Source organism: Tamandua tetradactyla, chromosome 1 (assembly GCF_023851605.1).
Source record: "Tamandua tetradactyla isolate mTamTet1 chromosome 1, mTamTet1.pri, whole genome shotgun sequence".
NCBI classification, from domain to species: domain Eukaryota; kingdom Metazoa; phylum Chordata; class Mammalia; order Pilosa; family Myrmecophagidae; genus Tamandua; species Tamandua tetradactyla.
In genome coordinates this window covers 2,602,954-2,624,746 of record NC_135327.1, presented here as the reverse complement: position 1 = coordinate 2,624,746, position 21,793 = coordinate 2,602,954, and the positions used below count along the sequence as shown (strand labels likewise).

Sequence of the window (21,793 nt, the reverse complement as noted above, 5' to 3'; positions counted from 1 at the left end):
TTCAGGGATCCAGGCTGCCCCCTTCATTTATTCCTCAGATCTTTCCTGAGGCCTGCTGGGAACTGCTGCTGCATGGGATGACGGTGATACAGCCCAGGCCCCCATCCTCCGTTCAGAGGTGAACAGCTGGGTGGAGAATGGTAGGAGCTGCAGCACTGGATGGGGAGGAGTCAGGAAAAGCCTCTGAGGGGTGATGTCTGAGCAGAGACCTGAGGGAAGTGGAGCCACCATGCAGATATCCAGAAGAGAGGAAATAGCGAGTGCCAAGGCCCTGTGGCAGGAGCATGCTCAGCATGTAAAGAACAGCAAAGGGGCCCAAGTAGCTAGAGAGAGAGGGGGAGAGGGGGATGACGGGATCAGAGGGGTATTAGGGAGCCAGATAGGTTCCTTTTAGGCCAAATAGTGTTGAATGAATTAAGTGAGTGAAAGACAGAGGAAAAGGCAGGGCTCTGGGAACACATGTGCGTTGGGGCTGTCACCCACCCCAGGGTGAGAAATCAAAGAGGGCTTTCTGGAGGAGGGGATAATAGCTGAAATCTGAAGGTTAAATAAGAGCTGGTGAGGAGAGGGAGTGAGATGAGGTGTGAGAGTGTTCCAGGCAGACGGAACATGCACTAAGACCTGGAGGTGAGAGATTGTTTTTACGCACACTGAATTGAAAAAAAAAATCTGTTGGGCTGGAGTACAGCATGAGAGGAAAGTTGTAGAGAGAAATGAGCGGTGGGTGGGGGCCGGGTCTGCTTGGTGCACTGCATAGGAATCCAGCCTTTATCTGAGGGCAGCAGGGAGCCCTGCGGGGTTTCCTGTAGGAGAGAGGCAAAGACCCCATTTGCGTTTCCAGAAGATTCTCCAGCTGGGGAGAGAAGGCAATGCCGGGAGGTGGGTTAAACCTGGAGGGCAAAGAGGGAGGTGAGTGCGGCAGTGACAGAGGCTTAAGGAGGGAGGGGGCGGAATCGAGAGGAACCCAGGGACTGGAGGTCAAGGGAGGCTGTGATGAGAGCAGACTTTTTCCTCCCACCTCCCCATCCATCTGACCCGCCTCTGCCTTGTGCCTGGCCCCGTGCTGGTCCCAGGGCCTGTGATGACCTGTCCTCCATCCCGAGTGGTTCTTTCACGACACTCCTGTGGAGGAGAATGTTTTAGAGCCCCCCCCCCCCCACCCCGCCGCACCCTCCTTGAACATCTATGTAGGCCCCAAACGAAAAAACTGACGGCAAAAACGAGCATCACCATCATTTCAGACCCTTTTCCATTTCATTCCTTCCAGAAATATTTACTGAGCAAATATACACGCCAGGACTTGTTCCAGGTGCTGGAAACACAGTGGAAGCAGAACGGGCAAAATCTCTGCCTCATGGTGCTGACATTCAGGAGTGGGGACAGGCAGATGTCGATAAACAATAGAACAGATGCGTGTAACGTGTTGGGTGAGGGTTGCCTCAGGGAAAAACAGACTAGGAGCTGGGAGGTGGGGAGGCGGATTGTGCTGTTCTCTAGCGTGGCCAGGGGATGCCTCTGGAGGTGACACCTGAGCAGACTTGGAGGTGGTGGTGGGGGGGCAGAGGCCCATGTGGGACTGCGGGGCCCCCGAGCAGGAGTAGGGGGTAGGGGGGAGCCTTGCCTGCTGGGACGCATTTGGCTGAGTTAGCTGACTGGAAGAGCCGCCGAGGACGGCACAGGCCACTTGTGAGCTGGCATGTCAGGGACCTCCTGGGATTCTGCACAGCCTTGGGGGGGCCACTGTCCCCGGCCAGGCCCCCCACCTTCTTCCTGGTCTCCAGCAGGACCTCCCGGCCATGTGGAAGTGCCCCTGCTCTGCTCTGGCCTGGCTGCAGGCTCCCTGCCAACGCCCCGGGCGAGCTGGCGTTCTGGCCCCCAGGGTCTGCTGAGCGTCGGTGCCGGGGCCTGGGCCGCCCTGGACGGGGACCAGGCAGTTTCCATTCCCCCATTTCAAAATGTCACACCGCACATGTGCCAGGGGCTGCGGGCGCCGAGGCCGGGGCCCACATCAGTCCCTTCCTTTCGGAAACTAGACCCCGAACTTCTTTCAGGACTCTCCTCCCATTGGCCACCGGCGTGGGGCTGACCCCACCTCTGTATTGTTGGCCAGTCAGCATTCCAGCCTCCTGGGGCATCTGGTCCGGAGACAGGCATGTAAATCCAGACGGTCCAATCAGAGGGAAGCTCAGGACCCGTATGGACTGGACAGAGTGGCCTCCCCGGTGCTGGATGCCCAGCAGACCCTGCGGGCCACCCTGGGGCCCACCCAGGGCGAGCTCGGTACTGGGGGAGGCAAGAGGAGGGAGCAGAGAAGCCCGGACCTGGGCCAGATCTTGGAGGGGCTGGATCAAGTCTCACCTGACAGTCTCCTGCCCTTCAGTCAGGCAGTGAGGTTGCAGTCCCAGCCTCAGCACTTGCTGGCTGAGTGACCGTGGGCAAGTTATGTGCTCTCTCTGGGCGTCAGCTTCCTCAGGGAGCAAACGGGGGTAAAAATAGTTTGCCCATCACAAAGGGTGCGTGTGAGGAGGCCTGAGCCAGTAAACCTGCGGTGGTGAGAAGAGCGCCTGGCACACTCCAAACATGCAATAAACTTTATTATCACTAGCTCGGAGACCCTGCATCAAACCTTGCCTGAACCACTACCTTCCTCAGACTTTACATCTATAGAAACCACTAAATCACCCTTTTAAAATTTGCTATCCTTTTTCTACTTGCAGAGCATAGGGGGTGGGGTCAGAGAGGGGCTGGGCAGAAAGGGTGCAGGAAACCGCTGTGCGTGGGTGGCCAGCACCATGTGCCAGGCATTTTACACACACTTGCTATTTGGCCCCTGTGCTGGTTTGAAACTATCATGTACCCCAGAAAAGCCATGTTTTAATTCCAACCTAATCTTGTGGGGGCAGCCATTTCTTTTAATCCTGATTCAATATGTGGGGTGGAAACTTTTGACTAGATTATCTCCATGGAGATGTGACACACCCAGTTGTAGGTGTGGCCTTTTGGTTACATGGGAATGTGACTCCACCCATTTAAGGTGGGTCTTGATTTGTTTATTGGAATCCCTTAAAATGGGAACATTTTGAAGAAACCTCAGATGCAGACGCAGACACAGATGTTTGGAAAAGAGGCTTAGAGAACAGTTGCTTCAGATGGGGGATGATGTTTAGGGATGCTTGCAGTACCGACAGAGAGAGCAGATGCCTAGATACGGACGTTTGGAGATGCAGAACCCAGCAGACGTCGCCGTGTGCCTTCCCAGGAGATGCTAAGCAAGTCAGAACCCAGAAATGAAGTGAAGGCCCACAGATGCTTAGAGAGGAAACAATGGTATCTAGAGGCTGGAAACAACAGAACCAGGAACAAGGACCATCAGATGCCAGTCACGTGCCTTCCCAGCTGACAGAGCTGATTTGGACAGCATCAGCTTTTGAGTGAAGGAAACCTCTTGTTGGTGCCTTAATTTGGACATTTTAATGGCCTTAGAACTGTAAACTTGTAACTATTAAATCCCCTTTTTCAAAGCTGTTCCATTTCTGGTGTATTGCGGTCTGGCAGCGTTAGCAAACTAATTCAGCCCCGTTTTACAGAAGAGAAAACTGAGGCTCAGAAAAATTAAGTAACTTGCACAAAGAGGAGTTAAGATTTCACCAAGGAGAAAAGGCGAGGGAGGGCATGCCGGCAGCAGGCCTGGCAAGAGAAAGGTCAGGAGGTGCAGATGTACTTGGCGCATTGTCCTGGGAACCTGCAGTGGTCTGGGGTTAGTGGACAATGAAAGGACATGAGACCAGGAAGGGTGGGGCCTGGCTCCAGCAAGGATAGCCATTGCGTAAGTTGTTAATCTTGCGTTATGGCCACAACTTCTGTCCCTTTACATCAACTTTCTCATCTGTGTAAGGGGACATGAAGTACTTTTGTTTGGATTAGAGTTGGCCATAAGTAACACCATCCCCTAACAACAGTGGCGCAAACACGGCAGACATTTCTTTCTCATGCAGATATAACCAGAGGCGTTGTGGCAGCTCCGTGGTCACCAGGCCCCTTTCTCTGGTGGCTCCTCCATCTTAACAGGTGGCTTCTACCTCAGGGTCCAGGAAGGTTGCCCTTGCACCGGCCATTCTGTGGTATCCCAGCAGGGAGGGTCTAGGAAGGCAACACTCCTTCACTCTTGCCTCTCTCCCACTGGTTAGAACTTAGTCATATTCTCTGTCCTACAGTAGACTGGAAATCGTTTTTCCTCAGGAAGCCAGCTAAAAGCTGGGGTTCTATTAATAATTGGAAGGGAGAACGAATATTACTTGACACTGCCACAATTTTAGGTACGAGTCCTTTTTGATCACTGGTTTCTGACCTGTCTTCCTAGGTTTTCCAGCCCTCCCGGCTTCCTCAGAGCTCCCCAGCATCCTTCTAGTATATTCCGTGCCTATCAGGTGGTGTAACGGTCCCTCTGGTGGAGCGTGAATGGCACAGGCCGACAGCAGCATTTAGGCGGCACTTGCTGCACGCACTCCGTCCCCGCCGCGACGGCCAGCGTTTAGGCGGCACCTGCTGCACGCACTCCGTCCCCGCCGCGACGGCCAGTATTTAGGCGGCACCTGCTGCAGACACTCAGTCTCTGAAGCCCAGGAGCTTAAGGCGCCTCAGGGGTGCAGCGAGGTACCGCCCCGCTCCGGCCTCCACGAGCAAGGGGGGCGCGGCTGGGGTCCAGGACGGCCGGGCAGCCGGTCACTGGCGCCTCAGGCCCGCCACCTCCCAGCCAGGCTGGCTCCCGCGAGGCGGCCTCGGGGCGCAGGAGCCACTGGGCGGGGGAGCCGCCTACCGGCACGTCCAAGCCCCGCGCGCATCGCCCCGAGGTTGCCCTGGCCTTTCATTGGCCCACTGGAGCCACATGACCAGGTTCGGACCAATCACTTGAGGCGGTGAGCCAGCAGGCCCGCCTGGGGGCGGGGCGCTTCCCGGTGCGCGCAGGCTTTGGGGTGGAGGGGCGGGCACTGAATGAGCGCCGCGCTGGTAGGGGGAGCCCCGGGACTGGGGCGCCGGGGCCGAGTAGGAGGCGCTGGGAAGGAGGGTAGCCGGGGCGGGGGAGGGGTCATCTGGGAGGAAGGGGCGCCGGGACGGGGGTTGACGAGGGGGTCGCCGGGGCACTTGGTGGACTTTCCCCAGGCATTTTGCGTGGGAAGTGATCACGCAGGCCCCCCGCCTAGCCCTTCTGTGGAGGGCCCTCGGGACCCGCGGTCGCTGGCATCATCGTGCAATGATTTTTTCTTTCCTGGGGGCAGTGCGAAAGTGGATTAAAACCATGTTTAAAAAATGAGAAGAAACCATGCGATTAAAAAAAAACTTTTAAATTTTGAAATAATTGCAATTTTTCAGAAAAGTTGCAATAAAAGTGTAATAAGTCCCATATCCCCTTCACTCAGGTTCCCCAACTGTCAGGACCCTGCCACCCTTGATTTATCATCTTTTCTGTTTCTGAACCATTTGACAGTTATAGCTGCCAGGACCCTTTAGCCTGAGGACCTTCTCTTGCATCTCCTGAGCAAGGCCATTCTCTCTTTCGACCACTGTATAGTTTTCAAAATCAGGAAATTTATCTATTTATTCAGTTATTTATTTTGCATGGGGAGGCACTGGGAATCAAACCCAGGTCTCCGGCATGGCAGGTGACAACTCTGCCATTGCGCCACCGTGGCCCACCCAAAATCAGGCAATTTAACATTGACACAATGTCATAATTTAATTTCTATTGTCCATATTCAAATCCCACCAATAGTCCCAAAAATGACCTGAAACTGTTCTTAAACTAATAACTACCGAAAACATAGCGCATTGGTTCAAAAAAGAAAACTAGCTCAGCTGCATAAAGTGCTTAAAGAAGCTGCTCAGAACCCCCCGCACGGGCTCAGCTCCTGAGGTGAGCGGTTCGCTACTGGGACCGGGCTGCCTGCACGGGACACCTGGAGGCATTTTTAGTTGTCACTTGGGGGTGGGGGTGGGCATCTAGTGGTGGGCGTCAGAGGAGCTGCTAAACCTCTTACGGCCCACTGCACAGAACCATCTGGCCCCAAATCGAAGTTTATCTAAGTAAATTGGGGAGCAATGCCTTCTCCCGCACCCAAGTAACTTGCAGTGGATCTGCATTACACCCAGGCAGCTCCATTTCTCCCCAGGCTCTTTGCAGAGTGGATGGAAAAGCAGGGCGCAGCATCGTCCTGCTCACACCTCTTCCTGGGCTCGCAAATGCCGCTCCTTGGTAACTTGGCGCTTAGCTGCCTCTGACTCATGCGTGATGGGCGCAAGGATTGTGTGCTGCCAGGTGGGCAGGCCGTCCGGGAATGCCTCCCACTGGGGTCTAGCTGGGCGCCTGCTGAGTCCACTCTGGCCCGAGGAGCTTGCTCCGGTGCTCCCAGCTCCTTTCAAAGGCAGCCACCATCTCTTTAGTGCCAGCTGATGCCAGGCTCAGGGCTTGCACTATGTTGTTTGCTATGTCTCATCAGCTGAGCACACTCATTCTCTTATTGTCTCCAGTTTGTAAAAGAGGAAACTGAGGCTCAGAGAGGGTTGGGGTGCACAGCTGGGAAGGGTGGAATCGGGGATTCAAACCCAACGTGGGTCAAACCCCAAAGTCTGTGCTATTTCCAGTGTACTGCACCCCTCCTACACATGGTGCTTTGTAAATGTTTGCACAGCAAAGAGTGGACAATATCTTTTCTCCCATTCTTCCTTGTCGTGGAACTCCTGAGTTTTAGCAGGAAGCGTGTCTGTCCAGCTGTGTTAAGATAGTGACTCTCCTTCTCAGTCTCCCTTGCAGGTGTGACATTGACTAATCCCAGCCAACAGCATGAGAATGGAGGTGATGTGGCACATTCTGGTTTGTGCCCTTAAAGAAGCCAACCTCCATTCCTTTTCTCTACTTTGCACTGGCAGGAATGTAGGTGTAATGGCAGGTGCTACACCAGCCACTTTGGACCATGAGATGGAAGCTGCGTGATGAAGAAAGAAGAGTTGCAAGATGGAAAGAGTGTGTCTCTGATATCATAAAGACAATCGATCCCTGGATCGTCTTTCACTGAAATTGATATGAGAGAAGAAAATAAGCTATTTTCTTGTCTGGGAGTCACTGTCTTTTGAGCCTTTCCTACAGCACTGAGCCTATAAATCCCACCAGTGAGGTTTGTCAAATGAATGAATGAGCGATTGGATGACAGAAGGAAGAGCCAGGCCCCCGCCTTTGGTTCTGTACAGGCACACTTGTTTTGAGTGCTTAGCTCTGTTGTGCTCTGCTGTGTTGTGCTTTTAACAAATGGAAGGTTTGTGCCAACCCTGGGCCAAGCAAGCCTGTTGGCACCATTTTTCCAGCAGCACATGCTCACTCCAGGTCTCTATGGCACATTTTGGTAATTCCCACATTATTTCAAACTTTTTCATTATTATTATATCCGTTATGGTGATCTACAATCTTTGATGTTACTGTTGTAATTGTTTTGGGGCACCATGAACTGTGCTCATATAAGACGGCAAACTTTAATGAATAAATGTTGAGTCCTGTCCGCTCCACTGACCAGCTGCCCCCTTCCCTCTCCATCTCTTTGGCCTCCCTATTTCCCAAGATACAACACTGTTGAAATTAGGCCAAGTAATAACTCTACAATGTCCCATAAGTGTTCAAGTGAAAGAAGACTCAACCAATGTGACAGATTTCACTATTGTCTTATTTTCAAGAAATTGCCACAGTCACCCCAGCCTTCACCCTGATCAGACAGCTGCCATCAGCATGGGGGCAAGACCCTCCACCAGCGAAAGGATTACAGCTCCCTCAAAGCTCAGAGGATGGTCAGCATTTTGGAGCAATCAAGTCTTTTTAAATTAAGGTATGTATATATATATATTTTAGACATAATGCTTTGGCACACTTATTAGACTATAGTGTAGCATAAACATACCTTTTACATGCATTTGGAAACTTAAAAATCCACGTGACTTGCTTTATTGCGATATTTGCTCTATTGCAGTAACTCTGGGACCGAACCTGCAAAATCCCCGAGGTGGGCCTGAAAATGCACAAAGACAGCATTTGAGCCCGGGAAGAAGCAACGTCCAAGTGCAGTGTAAATATTCATGCCAGAGGAGTCAAATCTGACCCCGGGCCTTCTGCTATCTTGCTGTGTGCCTCTAGGTAACTCACGTACCCTGTCTGGACCCCACATTCCTCAGTTATGAACTAGGCTTGGCAAGTTAGTGGAACCTATGCAATTTATCTATCTATTTCTTTTTTTTGCATGGGCAGGCTCCAGGAATCGAAACCCTGGTCTCTGGCATGGCAGGTGAGAATTCTGCCACTGAGCCACTGTTGCACTGCCCAGACCTATGCAATTTAGTAAATACTTTTTGCGATTCTATTTCTAGGAATCCATTTCCAGCCCACGAGCACATGTGCAGGGAGGAAGTTGCAGCTTGGTTTTTGGGGCAAAATCTTGGGACAGCCTTAAAGGTGATTAAATAAACCGCGGCACATTCATGCTTTACAGCGCAGGACACAAGAACGTGTCTGCTGTCACCTGCTGGCCGCGGCGGAGACTGCAACCCAGCGCTGTACGCTGTTGGGAACTTCCAGACCAGGGAGCTTAGGGGTGGCTGTGGGGGCGGTTTGGGAAGCCACGGCAAGGAGCCTGGCCTGGTGTAGGCAGTGGCTGGGAGCCAGGCCCGGGACCCACAGAATTCAAGCTCCGTTGCCAGGCTGGGGGGTTTTGGACAAATTTGGTGTCAACGATGGACGAGAATCTCATGCAGGTGCTAAGGGGCCGCAGTGAGCGAGACACGGTCCCTGACCTCGCGGAGTACACAGTCTACTGGGAGGAAAACAATCAACAGGTGAGCACCCACGCACGATGATTCCGTGTGTGGACGCTCACTACAAAGGAAAGTACCCAGGGGCTGGGCTGGGCGTGTGTGGAGGCGTCCCCCAGGGGCGGGCAGAGCCTGGGCTGCGCCCCCTGCACCCCTAGCGCCTCCCTTGCACCCCAAGCACCTCCTGGCACCCCGAGCATCTCCCTGGGCCCCCTCGCCCCTCCCCTGCGCCCCCTGAGCTTTCCCTGTGCCCCAAGCGCCTCCCCTGCACCCCCTGCGGCCAAAGCGCCTCCCTGCGCCTCCTGCGCCCCCTGCGCCCGCTCCGGAGCTGACGCCAGGGTAAGGTTCCTTTCAGATCACATGCAGCAGGGGGAGGAATTAAAGGGGGGCCTGGAATCCGTCTCCAAGGGTCTGAGTCAGGCAACGGGCAGAGGGGAGATGGCCGGGGGCAGCCTGCGGCGGGGTCAGCGCTCAGCCCTGGTGCTGGGCGGCCTGGGCACATCGCCACTGGGCCTGTTCCCTTGTTTGGAGAGCACCGTGCCCGGGGCGCATGAAGACTGGCGTGGGGGGCGCACAAAGGCAGCCTCCTCAGGCCGGGCTCCGCAGTGAGAGGCCTGTGCAACCCCTCAAACCAGCCTGGCGGGCCACTGGCCACCTCCATGAGGTTACGAGCCCCTTGTGCAGACGGGCTCTGCCTGGGGGCCGGTCACCACATCGCTGCCACCCTACCCGGCTCATCACTTAGTCAATCCACAGGCATCATATCTGCAAACCACAGATGTGCAGGGTCCGGCCTGGAGTACGGGGTCTACGGCAGGTATCTCAAATGGGAACACTGAGTACAAGTGCCTGGCCACACGGGTGAGGGAAGAGCCCAGACACCCACAGGGGAGGGGACGCGCTGGGGTTGACGATGGCTGGAGGCTGCACCCGCCTTGGGGCTCGGGGGGAGGAGAGGGCGGCGCGGACCTGAAAGCAGGGCTGGAACCACAGCGGTAGCAGCTGCTGGACGGGGCACCAGGAGGGGCTGCCGGGCAGGGCCGGACCTCCTCTCCCACCTCCGGGAGCTGCCCTGCGCTGGCCACTGTCCTGGTGGCAGGCTGAGGTGGGAGAAGGACACATCAGGCCTTTCTCCCTCCACCTTGGGCTCATCTCCATCTTGGGTGGGGGCTCCTCCGGGGCCAGCACCTGCAGGGCAGGCCTCAGCCCACAGCTTCTTTGCAGTCCCGGCTGGCCTCGGGCTCCATCGTCACTTAGGGAACGAGTGCTCGGGGGACAGTGGCCACCCTGTCCAGCGGGCCTCCCCGGCCCTGGCCCCTGCCCCTTCTCGCGGGTGAACATGCGGAGCCCATGGTCGGGGAGGCGGTGGGCGCTGTCGGGGCCCCATGGCAGCAGGGAGGGGAGGCTGCCTGGAAGGTGGGCTGCGAAAGCCGCTCAAAGTGAGACCAGATGCCAGCTCACTCCACGGGCCATTTTACCCATCGGGTAAAGGTGTAAATGTGAAGCGTGGAAGTGTAAAGTGACCAGAAGAAAATGTCAGAAAGTGTCTCTGTGCCTAGAGGTGAGCACGAACTTCTTTTTTAAAAAAATATTTTTCTTGATAAATTGTAACATACAAACATTCCATACATGGCGTATAATCAGTGGCTCACAATATCATCACATAGTTGTGTATTCATCACCATGACCATTTTTAGAACACTTGCATCACTCCAGAAAAAGATATAAAAAAGAAAAAAGAAAAAACTCATACAACCCAGATCCCTCGCCCCTCCCTCTAAAAACTTCTAATAAGAGGCAGTTTCCTCTTATTAATTAAACACTTTTGTGCATTGAAGAATTTTGTCAAGAAAATAAAAAGACAGCTTACACAATGGGAGACAATATTTGGAAACGATTTATCAGATAAAGGTCTAGTATCCAGAATGTATAAAGAGATTGTTCAACTCAACAACAAAAAGACAAACAGTCCAATCAAAAAATGGGCAAAAGACTTGAACATACACTTCTCAGAAGAGGAAATGCAAATCGCCAAAAGGCACATGAAAAGATGCTCAACTTCCCTGGCTATTAGGGAAATGCAAATCAAAACCACAATGAGATATCATCTCACACCCACCAGAATGTCCATTATCAATAAAACAGAAAACGACAAGTGCTGGAGAGGATGTGGAGAAAGAGGCACACTTATTCACTGTTGATGGGAATGTCAAATGGTACAACTGCTGTGGAAGGCAGTGTGGTAGTTCCTCAGGAAGCTACGTATAGAACTGCCATATGACCCGGCCATACCATTGCTAGGTATCTATTCAGAGGACATGAGGGCAAGGACACAAACGGACATTTGCACACCAATGTTTATAGCAGCATTATTTACAACTGCCAAGGGATGGAAACAGCCCAAATGTCCATCAACAGATGAGTGACTAAACAAGCTGTGGTGTACATATATATATAGATACGATGGAATATTATGCAACTGTAAGATAGAATAAAGTCATGAAGCATGTTAACAACATGGAAGGACCTTAAGGACATTATGTTGAGTGAAATTAGCCAGAAACAAAAGGACAAATACTGTATGGTCTCACTGATATGAACTGACATTAGTGAATGAACTTGGAGAATTTCATTTGAGAACAAAGGTCACCAGGAGATAGAAATAGAGTAGATATTGGGCAATTGGAGCTGAAGGGATACAGATTGTGCAACAGGACTGATTGTAAAAATTCAGAAATGGATAGCACAATATTACCTAACTGTAATACAATAATGTTAGAACACTGAATGAAGCTGAATGTGAGAATGATAGAGGGAGGAGGGCTGGGGGCACAAATGAAATTAGAAGGAAAAACAGACAATGAAGACTGAGATGGTATAATTTAGGAGTGCCTAAAGTGTACAATGATAATGACTAAATGTACAAATTTAAAAATGTTTTTGCATGAGGAAGAACAAAGGAATGTCAATATTGCAGGGTGCTGAAAATAGATGGTCATTCATATTTTAAAACTTCAACTTCTGTGTGAGACTAAAGCAAAAAATGTTTATTTGGTACAAGATTTATATTTTGACTAGTGCATTTCCTAATTTAACGTATATGGACAGTTTAATTGAACACCATAAGTCCATGGAAACTTGAATAGGGCGTGAGATCTTGTTGCTTTGCCCAGGTTAGTATGATGCCCTGATAAATCCCAGAGTGATTTGAACAGTGAATAAAGAAATATTTGCAAAGTCCCCTTGGGGGCATGGGAAGAAAGGGGGAAAAGTTCAACTTCCCCATTTGGAAAATTCCTGATATTCTCGCAAGCAGTGGGGACTATCAAATCAATAGGCTAAGCCCTCAATCTTGCCCTGCGAAGGATAGGCTAAGCCTACTTATAATTAGGCCTAAGAGTCACCCCCAGAGAACCGCTTCTGTTGCTCAGATGTGGCCTCTCTCTCAGCCAACACGACAAGCAAACTCACTGCCCTCCCCCTGTCTGCGTGGAACATGACTCCCAGGGGTGTGGACCTTCCTGGCAACGTGGGACAGAAATCCTAGAATGAGCTGGGACTCGGCATCAAGGGATTGAGAAAATCAAGGGATCGACCAAAAAGGGGGAAGAGAGAAATGAGACAAAATAAAGTTTCAGTGGCTGAGAGATTCCAAACAGAGACAAGAGGTTTTCCTGAGATTATTCTTATGCATTATATAGAAATCCCTTTTTAGTTTATGGTGTCTTGGAGAGGCTGGAGAGAAGTACCTGAAATGGCAGAGCTGTGCTCCAGTAGCCATGTTTCTTGAAGATGACTGTATAAAGACACAGCTTAAAAAAAAGGACATTTACCGTCTCCCCTTGAAATACATACCTCAAGGTCCTTTGCAAAAATCCCACCCTCCTTTTAGGGAGAGACAAGTACTGCTCTGGTACTTTCCACCGTTGATTCGTTCTGCTTATTCTCAGGCCTCACACAAATGGAATCTGCACCAAGTACCCTTTTGTGTCTGGATCTTTCACTTTGCAAGGAATGTGGAGACGAACCTGGGCAGGTGAGCCTACAGTTGGGTCCCGTCTGCCGAGAGGGAAGCAGGTTCTGAAGCTGAGGAGGGTGGCTGTGGGCAGGAGGAGTGGGAAATGTTCTGTGCAGCGGGGCCTGGGTCTCGGCCCCTGGGGCAGCAGCTGCAGCAGCCCCAGGTGCCCGCAGAGGCACCGTGGTGCACAGGCTCTGGGGGTGGCAGCTGGTGGGTCAGACGGGTGGATAGTGTCCTGGGCGGGCCTCCAAATCCCTGAACACCCCCAGCACCTGTGTGTACGTGTGTGTATGTAGGGAGTGGGCAAAGGTGGCCTGCGGTGGGCTCCCGAGTGGGTCCTGGGGAGGGAGCTGGCACCCACCTCCTCAGGCAGGGGCCGGCTACAGTCCCCAGAGACGTGTGGTGTGGGCAGCCGGAGGAGGTGGGCAGTACTTTGCTTGGACACTTAGCGACATCGTCCCCGCACACTGCTGCAGCTGGAGACGAAAGGCAGGCCGTTACGGGGGGATGACCCGAAGCAGAGGTGTGGACACAAGGCTGCGGCAGACAGCTTCCTGGACTCCAACGGACAGCGACGTCCAACGTGTCCATGGTGACCTCCCCCATCATAAGGGGTTGCAGGTCTCCCTCCCGCCCAGCCTCGGCCCCCAGGTAACCACATGTGCAGCCCCTCCCCTCGACCAACAGAATGGGACAGAGGTGGGGCTGCGTGTTTTAGGCTTAAGCCTTCAGAAAGCCTGGAAGCTTCTGCTCCTGTGCTCTGGGGGATGTCAGCTGCTATGTAAGGTGTACAGTGGCCAGGAGACCACGTGCTGTGGTCACATGGAGAGAGCACTCAGAGAGCCATAAGAAGAGGCCACGTGAAGTCCATACAGAGACACCACATGCAGAAGCACCAGTGCAGAGGCCACGTGAGTCCCTATGGAGAGGCCATGTGAGAGATTCCTGTGGAGACACCACATGTGCAGGGGCTGCAGGTGAAGCCACGTGGCGAGGAAGAAACTCCCCGTGGGAAAGGAGAACCGAGGAGCCAAGGAGCCGATGTAGATGTGCGACCAGGCAGTGTCAGCTGTGGAGCTGTCCTGCGTGGATGCCACGCCTGGGACGAAGAAGCCCCCTTGGGTGTTCCCGCCTGCAGACCCCACGGCGCAGAGAGGAGCCGCTTCCGCTGTGCCCTGTCCCAGTGCCTGCCCATGGGCCAGGAGCACGTGAACTAGTTGTTGCTTCAAGCCCCTAAGTTTTGGGGTGTCTTTTTACACAATATCCAGAGCACCCCAGCCCTAGGCCTCCACTGGTGCCAGTTTCTCGTGCCCCTTCCCGTGGGAGTATCTGTATCGTCAAACAGCCTGCTCTTGGCTCTACCCGCTTAACGACAGACCTTAGAGACTGTTCTAGACGTGCTGGCCGGACTCAGCCCGGACCACGAGGCTAAGGTCAAGTTCATAAAAATTAAATGCAATGTGCTGGCCACATTTCAGGGGCCCCTCGCCTGTGTCCGGTGGGCATGTTCATTTCTTCAGTGGCCCATTTGTGGGCATCGGTCACCCGCTGGACTGACTCTGACCCAGGCCCCGGCGACGGAGCCGGCACGCCGCCCCTGCAGTTCCGGAGGCGGCCACCCGGGGGCAGCACGCACCCAGGCACGTCTCGCTGGCTGCTTCGCCGCCCTCAGGGAGGGAACCCCGCTTGGCAGATGGGGAAACTGAGGCCGCAGAGATGAGCATGGTGGGGGAAAATCACGGACACTAGAATCAGGGGATCAGCCTTCGCGATCCTGGGGCCTCCCTGACCTCTGCCTGCGTCCCCAGTACCTGTTTGTGACCTCTGGGGGTTAGAGATCTGATTTGGCCACGCGGGCGGCAGGCCCAAGGTCCAGCAGAGGACAGCGAGCCCCCGTGCAGGTGAGGGACGAGGCCCGGAGGGGACACCAGGCCTGGCCAAGGTGCCGCGTAGGGAAGGGCCCCGCCCACCAGCCCCAGCCCCACTGAGCCCCTAGCTAGCGGCAACCCCCCCAGCTGCATCCCGCACCCCCCTGCTGATGTCCGAGCCCCTTGCAAACCCTTTCCCCTTCTCCCTCACAGCTACGGCCGGTCCCCTTGGGTCAGCAGCCTCGGTCTTTTCCCCCTGAAAATGGAGCCAAGGGAGTGGGGGGAGGGGTCTCAAGGCAGTGGAGGCCGTCAGGCGGGCGTCCGTGGGGCCCTGCCCACAACTTCTGCTTTTAAAAGTGTAGCTGGAAATTTGAATTTTGATGTGAGGTCTGCTGGACTTTAAATGTTGGCCACAAATCCACTAAGAAACACAAAACACCAGCACCCACCGCGGGGCCTGACGGACAGGGTTGAGGTGGGCCATGGCTGCCCACAAAGCCGGTGCAGGGCGCAGCTGGGCAGGGCGCTGGGGGGGCTCCACCTGGGTCCCCCGGCCCCACAGCCACCCTGGTGGGTGCCGGTGGGGGTCCTCCTGCCCCCCGTTCCTGGGGGACCAGTGGAGCGGTGCGGTGGTGTAGCTGACCAGGGCACCCGCAGGGCAGGCTCGACCCGGTGGGAGCTGCCACGAGTTCAGCGGCGTGGGTGGGGGAGGCAGGGAACAAGGGCTTTGGTGGTGAAGTTTTTCACGGAGGCCAGCGGGCTAAGAAACCCGAGAGGGCTGAGTCCAGTGCTTTGGGGCTGGTCCCCAGGTTGCCCCCTAACTCTCTGTGTGACCCTGGGTCACCCTTCTCGGCCTTGGTTTTTCCATCCAGAAAATGGGGCTCGCATCATGCAACCTGTTACAGCTTACTACAAACCCAAGGGGAAGGTGAGACTGGAAAGACTGCAGCATTTCCCACCCTTTCATGTGACCCTGAATAGGCACCCTTAGCTTTGCTGGGCCTCAGTTTCCCTTCTGTTAACTGGAGGTGTTCCCTTCTGTCAACCTGCATCCTACAAATTATGGGGACAATTAAATGAGCCAGTATATGCAAGGAGCCTAAAACGTGGTTCTGAGAGGGCAGCAGATTGGCCTGAGGACACACAGTAAACCTCCAACCAGCTGGAGGCCTTCCAGGCCCCGCACCTCCCCAGAACCCTGAGGGCCAGGGGTCTGAGAGAGGAGCCCCTGCCACATGCCACCCTGCCCGGCCAGTGGAGGCCCCTGCTTCTTCTCAGTCCCCTTCATTCATTCATTTGCATTTCTTAGGCACCTACTGTGTGCCCGGCATGGTTCTAGACACTGGGGGACAGCAGTGACCCAAAAGACAAAAGTCCCTGGTCTGCAGGGGGCTGCCATGGGGAGGAGGTGGCGGGGACAGAAAGCACGATGGGCAGGTGAGAGAATTTTGAAGGTAACCAGAATGGTGAAGGAAATGAAACAGGAAGGGGTGAGAGGAGTGATGAGAGGTGGGGGCTTTGGACCAGGAAGTCAGGGAGGGCTTTTCAGAGGTGACTTTGAGGTGGGACCTGAAAATAAGAAGGAACTGCCTTGGGCAGAGCTGGGCAACAGTGTTCTAGGTTCCAGAGAACGTGGCAGAAGCCCTCACTCATGGGGCAGTATTGAGCATGCTGGGCCCAGGAGCCAAAGCTGCCACTGCCTGCAGACAGTCTTGGGGGAGGGGGGGTGGGGGTGGGGGTGGGGGGGTGGGGGTGGAGGAAGATCCAGGAAGACCAGTAAATAGGCTACTAGGATAATGGCGGCTGGAGTTAAGGGCTGTGAAAGGTTACCAGGGGATGCAGCAGGGAGGGCCTCTCGGAGGCGGTGGCCCTAAGCTGAGCCTGAGTGTACCAATTTGCACTCAGGAGCCTGGCTGGGCGGCTCTGGGGAAACCACCGCCAGCCGCGGGGCCTTGGATCCCTCCCTGGCTCAGAGGCTGCTGGGAAGGCACAGGGAGCCAGCAGGCCCATGTTTCACCCCCTCCCCCACCCGCCAAGGGCGCTCAGAGATGTCATTTCTCCAGCTCTAGGGGGCGGAGGTCACTCAGCTCAGCAGATAACGCCTAAAGTTGAGCAATGCCCGCCGCTGGGCCAGGGCTGGGGTCAGTGGGACGGGGGTCAGCCCCAGGCAGGCCGAGCTTCTGCTGGGGCGGCAGGGATTGGGAGAGGCAGGGGGTAGGCCCAGAAGTAGGGTCAGTGAGGGTGAGGGGCCCCTGAGCCCCTCAGTGGGGCACCCCGCCGGGACCACCTCTCCAACTGTGGAGTGGGGGCAGCAAAGCGCCCTCCCCCAGGGTTCTTGGGTGAAAATGTGAACGCCAGACCAGGCGCACCCTGAAAATGCGGAGAGACCCCGCTCCATCCCACGTGGCCCACAGCGAGGCCCGACCTGATCACCACCGCCACCCCCAGCCTCAGAACCAGTGGCTTTTGGGCCTCTGGGATTGGCAAAAAGGTCTTAGGGCGCTGGACGGGGGGGCCCTTGTTAGGGGGTGAATGGGGGACAAGAGGCTGGGGGCTCGACACGTGCCACGCCCCCTCCGGGCTTCCCCTCTTGGTGTCCGCTCTGGGGCTCAGAGCAGCCTTATCTTGGGGACTCTGGGGTGGGGACAATACAATTAATCAAAGAAAGGACAGCTCAGAGAAGGGAAGCGACTCTTCCAAGGTCACTCAGTGTGTGGCACAGCATCCCCTGCACCCCCTCCCCAGTACCCAGGTGGAGGTGGAGTATCCCGGGACGGGAAGGTGGAGTGGGCGGGGCTGGGGGGACCCCACCAGCCGGGTCCTAGCAGCCGCAGTGCCGCGAGCAGCAGCCACCGGCGCGAGCCCCGGCTCCTTCCCGCGGCCGGGGCCGGGGCGGGGGGCGGGGGGAGCAGGTTGGGGGGCGGGGAGGCGCCCGGGGAAGGGCGGTGGAGAGGGGGCGCCTCTCCAGGGCCCGAGCGGGGTTCGAGGTCTCCGGGGCCGGCGGGGCGCGCTCCTCCGCAGCAGCGCGCGGGCGAGCCTGAGGCCGCGGTGTCTCCCGGCAGGGGGCAGGCGGCCGCCGCGTTTGTAGCGGGGGAAGACGCTCCCGGCGCCCCCTCCCCGGATTCCGCCCCCCTCTAGCGTGGCCTTCGGCCCGGAGGGGGCGGTCCGGGGGCGGGATCGCGCCGCCCCGTCTCGCTCCCAATCGCGGGGCCGCGGGGTCCGGGTGGGCAGGGGGCGAGGCCGCCCCCCGCGGCCGGGAGCCCCCCGAAGGGGCGTGCCCGGCCCCAGGTCGGGCCGCCGCGCCCCGCCGCTGCCCTCCCGGGGGTCTCGGGCGGCTGCGGCGGTGGCCTCCGCGTCCCGGCGGCGGCGGGAGGGGCCGGGGCGGCCGCCAGGCGTGACGCAGCCGTTGCCATGGGCCGCCTTATAAATAACCGGGCTCGGGAGAAACTTTAGCGAGTCAGAGCCGAGCACGGGACTGGGAAGGGGACCCATCCGAGGGTCCAGGCGCCAGCCCCCACACCAGTAGCGGCCACCCCGGCAGCGGCGGTAGCAGCGACAGCGGCGGCAGCTCGGAACCGGGAGGCCGCGCCACCTGCGGGCCGGCCGGAGCGGGCAGCCCCGGGCCCCCTCCCCCGGCACCCGCGTTCATGCAACGCCTGGTGGCCTGGGACCCAGCATGTCTCCCGCTGCCGCCGCCGCCCGCCTTTAAATCCATGGAAGTGGCCAATTTCTACTACGAGTCGGACTGCTTGGCTGCTGCGTACGGCGTCAAGGCGGCCTCCGCGGCGCCCCCCGCGCCCTCCGCGGCCAGGCCCGGGCCGCGCCCCCCCGCCGGCGAGCTGGGCAGCATCGGCGACCACGAGCGCGCCATCGACTTCAGTCCGTACCTGGAGCCGCTGGGCGCGCCGCAGGCCTCGGCGCCGGCCACGGCCACCGACACCTTCGAGGCGGCTCCGCCCGCGCCCGCCTCCGCGCCCGCCTCCTCCGGGCAGCACCACGACTTCCTCTCCGACCTCTTCTCCGACGACTACGGGGGCAAGAACTGCAAGAAGGCTGCCGAGTACGGCTACGTGAGCCTGGGGCGCCTGGGGGCCGCCAAGAGCGCGCTGCACCCCGGCTGCTTCGCGCCCCTGCACCCGCCGCCGCCGCCGCCACCGCCACCGCCGCCGCCCGCCGAACTCAAGGCGGAGCCGGGCTTCGAGCCCGCGGACTGCAAGCGGAAGGAGGAGGCCGGAGCGCCGGGCGGCGGCGCCGCAGGCATGGCGGCGGGCTTCCCGTACGCGCTGCGCGCCTACCTCGGCTACCAGGCGGTGCCAAGCGGCAGCAGTGGGAGCCTTTCCACGTCCTCGTCGTCCAGCCCGCCCGGCACGCCGAGCCCCGCCGACGCCAAGGCGCCCCCGGCGGCCTGTTACCCGGGGGCCGCGCCGGCGTCCTCGCAGGTCAAGAGCAAGGCCAAGAAGACCGTAGACAAGCACAGCGACGAGTACAAGATCCGGCGCGAGCGCAACAACATCGCCGTGCGCAAGAGCCGCGACAAGGCCAAGATGCGCAACCTGGAGACGCAGCACAAGGTCCTGGAGCTCACGGCCGAGAACGAGCGGCTCCAGAAGAAGGTGGAGCAGCTGTCGCGCGAGCTCAGCACCCTGCGGAACTTGTTCAAGCAGCTGCCCGAGCCCCTGCTCGCCTCCTCCGGCCACTGCTAGCGCGGCCCCCGCGCGCGGCCCCCCGCCGCCAGCCTCGCGCCTCCGGGAAGCGCCCGCGCGCCCGCCCCCGCTCCGGGCGGCGCCGGCAGAACTTTGGCACTGGGGCGCTGGGCAGCGCGGGGAGCCGCCGGTCGTTTTACTAGTTTATTATATCTAGCTCTCTCTATTTTTTTTTTTTTTTTTTTGGCCAAAGCGACCGCCCCCCAGACGGGGCGCCCGCCCCCCGGCCCTCCTGGAAGGGGAGACGTCCGTGTGTCCGGATGAACGAGAAACTCTGCTTCTCCCGCGGCTCCGGAGTTGATGCAATCGCCCTAAACATGGCTGAAGGCGTGTGTCCGCGGACTGACGCAACCCACGTGCAACTGTCAGCCGGGCCTGAGTAATCGCTTAAAGATGTTCCTACGGGGTTGTTGATGTTTGTTGGTTGGTTTGTTTATTTTTTTGGCCTTTTTTTTGTATTATAAAAAAAAAATAATTCTATTTCTATGAGAAAAGAGGCGTCTGTATATTTTGGGAATCTTTTCCGTTTCAAGCATTAAGTAAGACACTTTTAATAAACTTTTTTTTTTGGAGACGAGTTGAAAAAGCCTTTTGGGGGCAGTAGTTGGTTTTGGATTATTATTCACGTTTTGATCTTTCTTGTGGGTTTATTTGATTTGGCTTTGTGCTTTGCTGCTGTGGGGGCGTCCTTGTGTGCGTGTAGGGGGCTGCTGATGTTATTTTTGGCTTCTTGGAGGTTGGGTGTGGGTGTGGCAGCTGGGGTTTCTCCTCCCCTGCTGCACCCCAAGGTCTGTGCTTGGAGATGGGGGCGCCGGCCTGGGGGAGGAGTGCTGGGTCAGGCATTTTGGAGTGACTCAGTGCCCCTGGGTGCTGAGGACCCGTGGCTAGGAGCCCTGCTTGGGGGGTGGGGTGGGGTGGGTCTCTGGGGAGTCAACTTGGTCCTGGGCAGCAAACCTGGGTTTGGGGGGGTCCTTGAGGTCTGTGGCCCACACACTGTCTGGAGGCGGGGCAGGCGGCCAGTGGCTGCAGGAGGAAGGGGCAGACTTTGAAGGTGCTGTGGGGTGCGCTGTTTGAAAATTTGTGAGTTTGCGTGTGTGTGTGTGTGTGTGTGTGCGCGCGTGTTTGTTTTTAAGAAAGGAGCCTGGGTGTGTGGGCCAGTCTGAGTTTGTGTTCCCCCCGCCCGTGGGAGGGCAGCAGCCTGGCCAGGTGCGGGGGGGAGGGGTCCTGCACGCCTTACCTGGGCTGGACGACTTTACCCTCCCCCTTTCTGCCCACATGTGGACGCTGTGCCCCGGCCTCACCTGTCGGCTCCGGTAGCCCGGCCAGAGTTTGAACCCGGGGCTGCTTCGGTGGGACAGGAAACCGCCCCTGGCAGGTCTCCTGCTTCCCTCTCCTCTGATCCTCTGGCCCCCACACCCGCCCTCACCACAACCCCCCTGCCCGGACGCATTCCGGGAGGCGGGCGCGTAACCGGAGGGGCCGGCGGCGGCATCCCCGTGCCTGGCACGCCCGAGGGGTTACATAAGTGCGCCCCCCCCTCCGCTGCCCGCTCCTGGCTCCCGTGCCTCCCGCACCTTCACGGTTGCGCCGCCTGCCAGGGCCCTGCTCCCGCAGCCCGTGCCCGCCCCTCTCCTTTAAACCACACCCGCCCTGGGGACAAGGGGCTGCTATTAGGCAGACTGGGTAGCCCTGAAGCCAGGTCTCTTTGGGCAAGGTGGTGGCTGGGGTTCCTTCCCTAGGGAACTCCAGGTGGGCTGGGGCAGGCGAGGGCTTTCTGGGCTAGTCTGCCGAGGCCGAGTGCTGGCGTCGCCGGGCTCTGAGCGCGGGAAGGCTCCCCGCTTCCCCCTTGCCGAGTGTGCATGCGTCTTCCTGGGGGCCCTGGGCTGGGGACAGGCGATGACCGTCGGCTCCCATCCTTATGGAGTTGAGGGTCGAGGCAAACTCAGCCTCCCTGACGCTGGCGTTGCCTGTCTGGAGCCACCCTTCAGCCCTCAGGGTCAAAGAGGCGGGACAGCCCGACCTGGCCTGGCCTGACCCCTGGAGCCCCAATGCGCCCCATCTGCCTCTATGGCCCCTTCCATGCCCCCCACGGCCTGTGCGCTCAGGCCACCACGGTCTCTTGGGGCGGCTGGACCTAAGGAGGAAGGGGCTCAGGGTTTCTGGGGGCTGGGCAGGGGGGTCACAATTAAGAACGCGGTCGTCAGCCCCGGGACCCCTCTGCCGCTGAGGTTTGCCTGGGGCTGCGGCTCACCCATTTTGCAGAGAAGACAAAGGAGGCCCCCTGACGCCTGCTTCCTGTGCACTGCTTGGGAACCAGCAGCTCTTTGCACACACACGTATGCACACACACACATGTCTTG

At 57.3% G+C, this 21,793-nt stretch overlaps 1 protein-coding gene and 3 long non-coding RNA genes across 4 annotated transcripts; 3 read left to right on the top strand and 1 right to left on the bottom strand.

Annotated features, from left to right (window-relative positions):
• Positions 1-5,401: 5,401 nt before the first annotated feature.
• On the bottom strand, positions 5,402-20,916 carry LOC143688646 (uncharacterized). Its single transcript, XR_013178199.1, has 3 exons — positions 20,735-20,916; positions 7,941-8,048; positions 5,402-7,066 (listed from the first exon to the last, which is right to left on the bottom strand). It is a non-coding gene; the product is annotated as an uncharacterized LOC143688646 (long non-coding RNA).
• Positions 6,892-8,764, top strand: LOC143688643 (uncharacterized). The gene is made up of 5 exons (XR_013178197.1): positions 6,892-7,169; positions 7,720-7,868; positions 8,010-8,173; positions 8,285-8,321; positions 8,404-8,764. It is a non-coding gene; the product is annotated as an uncharacterized LOC143688643 (long non-coding RNA).
• LOC143683159 (uncharacterized) lies at positions 10,394-14,340 on the top strand. Its single transcript, XR_013175414.1, has 3 exons — positions 10,394-10,405; positions 12,294-12,880; positions 13,339-14,340. It is a non-coding gene; the product is annotated as an uncharacterized LOC143683159 (long non-coding RNA).
• CEBPB (CCAAT enhancer binding protein beta) lies at positions 18,102-20,005 on the top strand. The gene has a single exon (XM_077166780.1). It carries the CDS (start codon positions 18,378-18,380, stop codon positions 19,431-19,433), a length of 1,056 nt encoding a protein of 351 aa, XP_077022895.1. The 5' UTR covers positions 18,102-18,377; the 3' UTR covers positions 19,434-20,005.
• Positions 20,917-21,793: the final 877 nt, after the last annotated feature.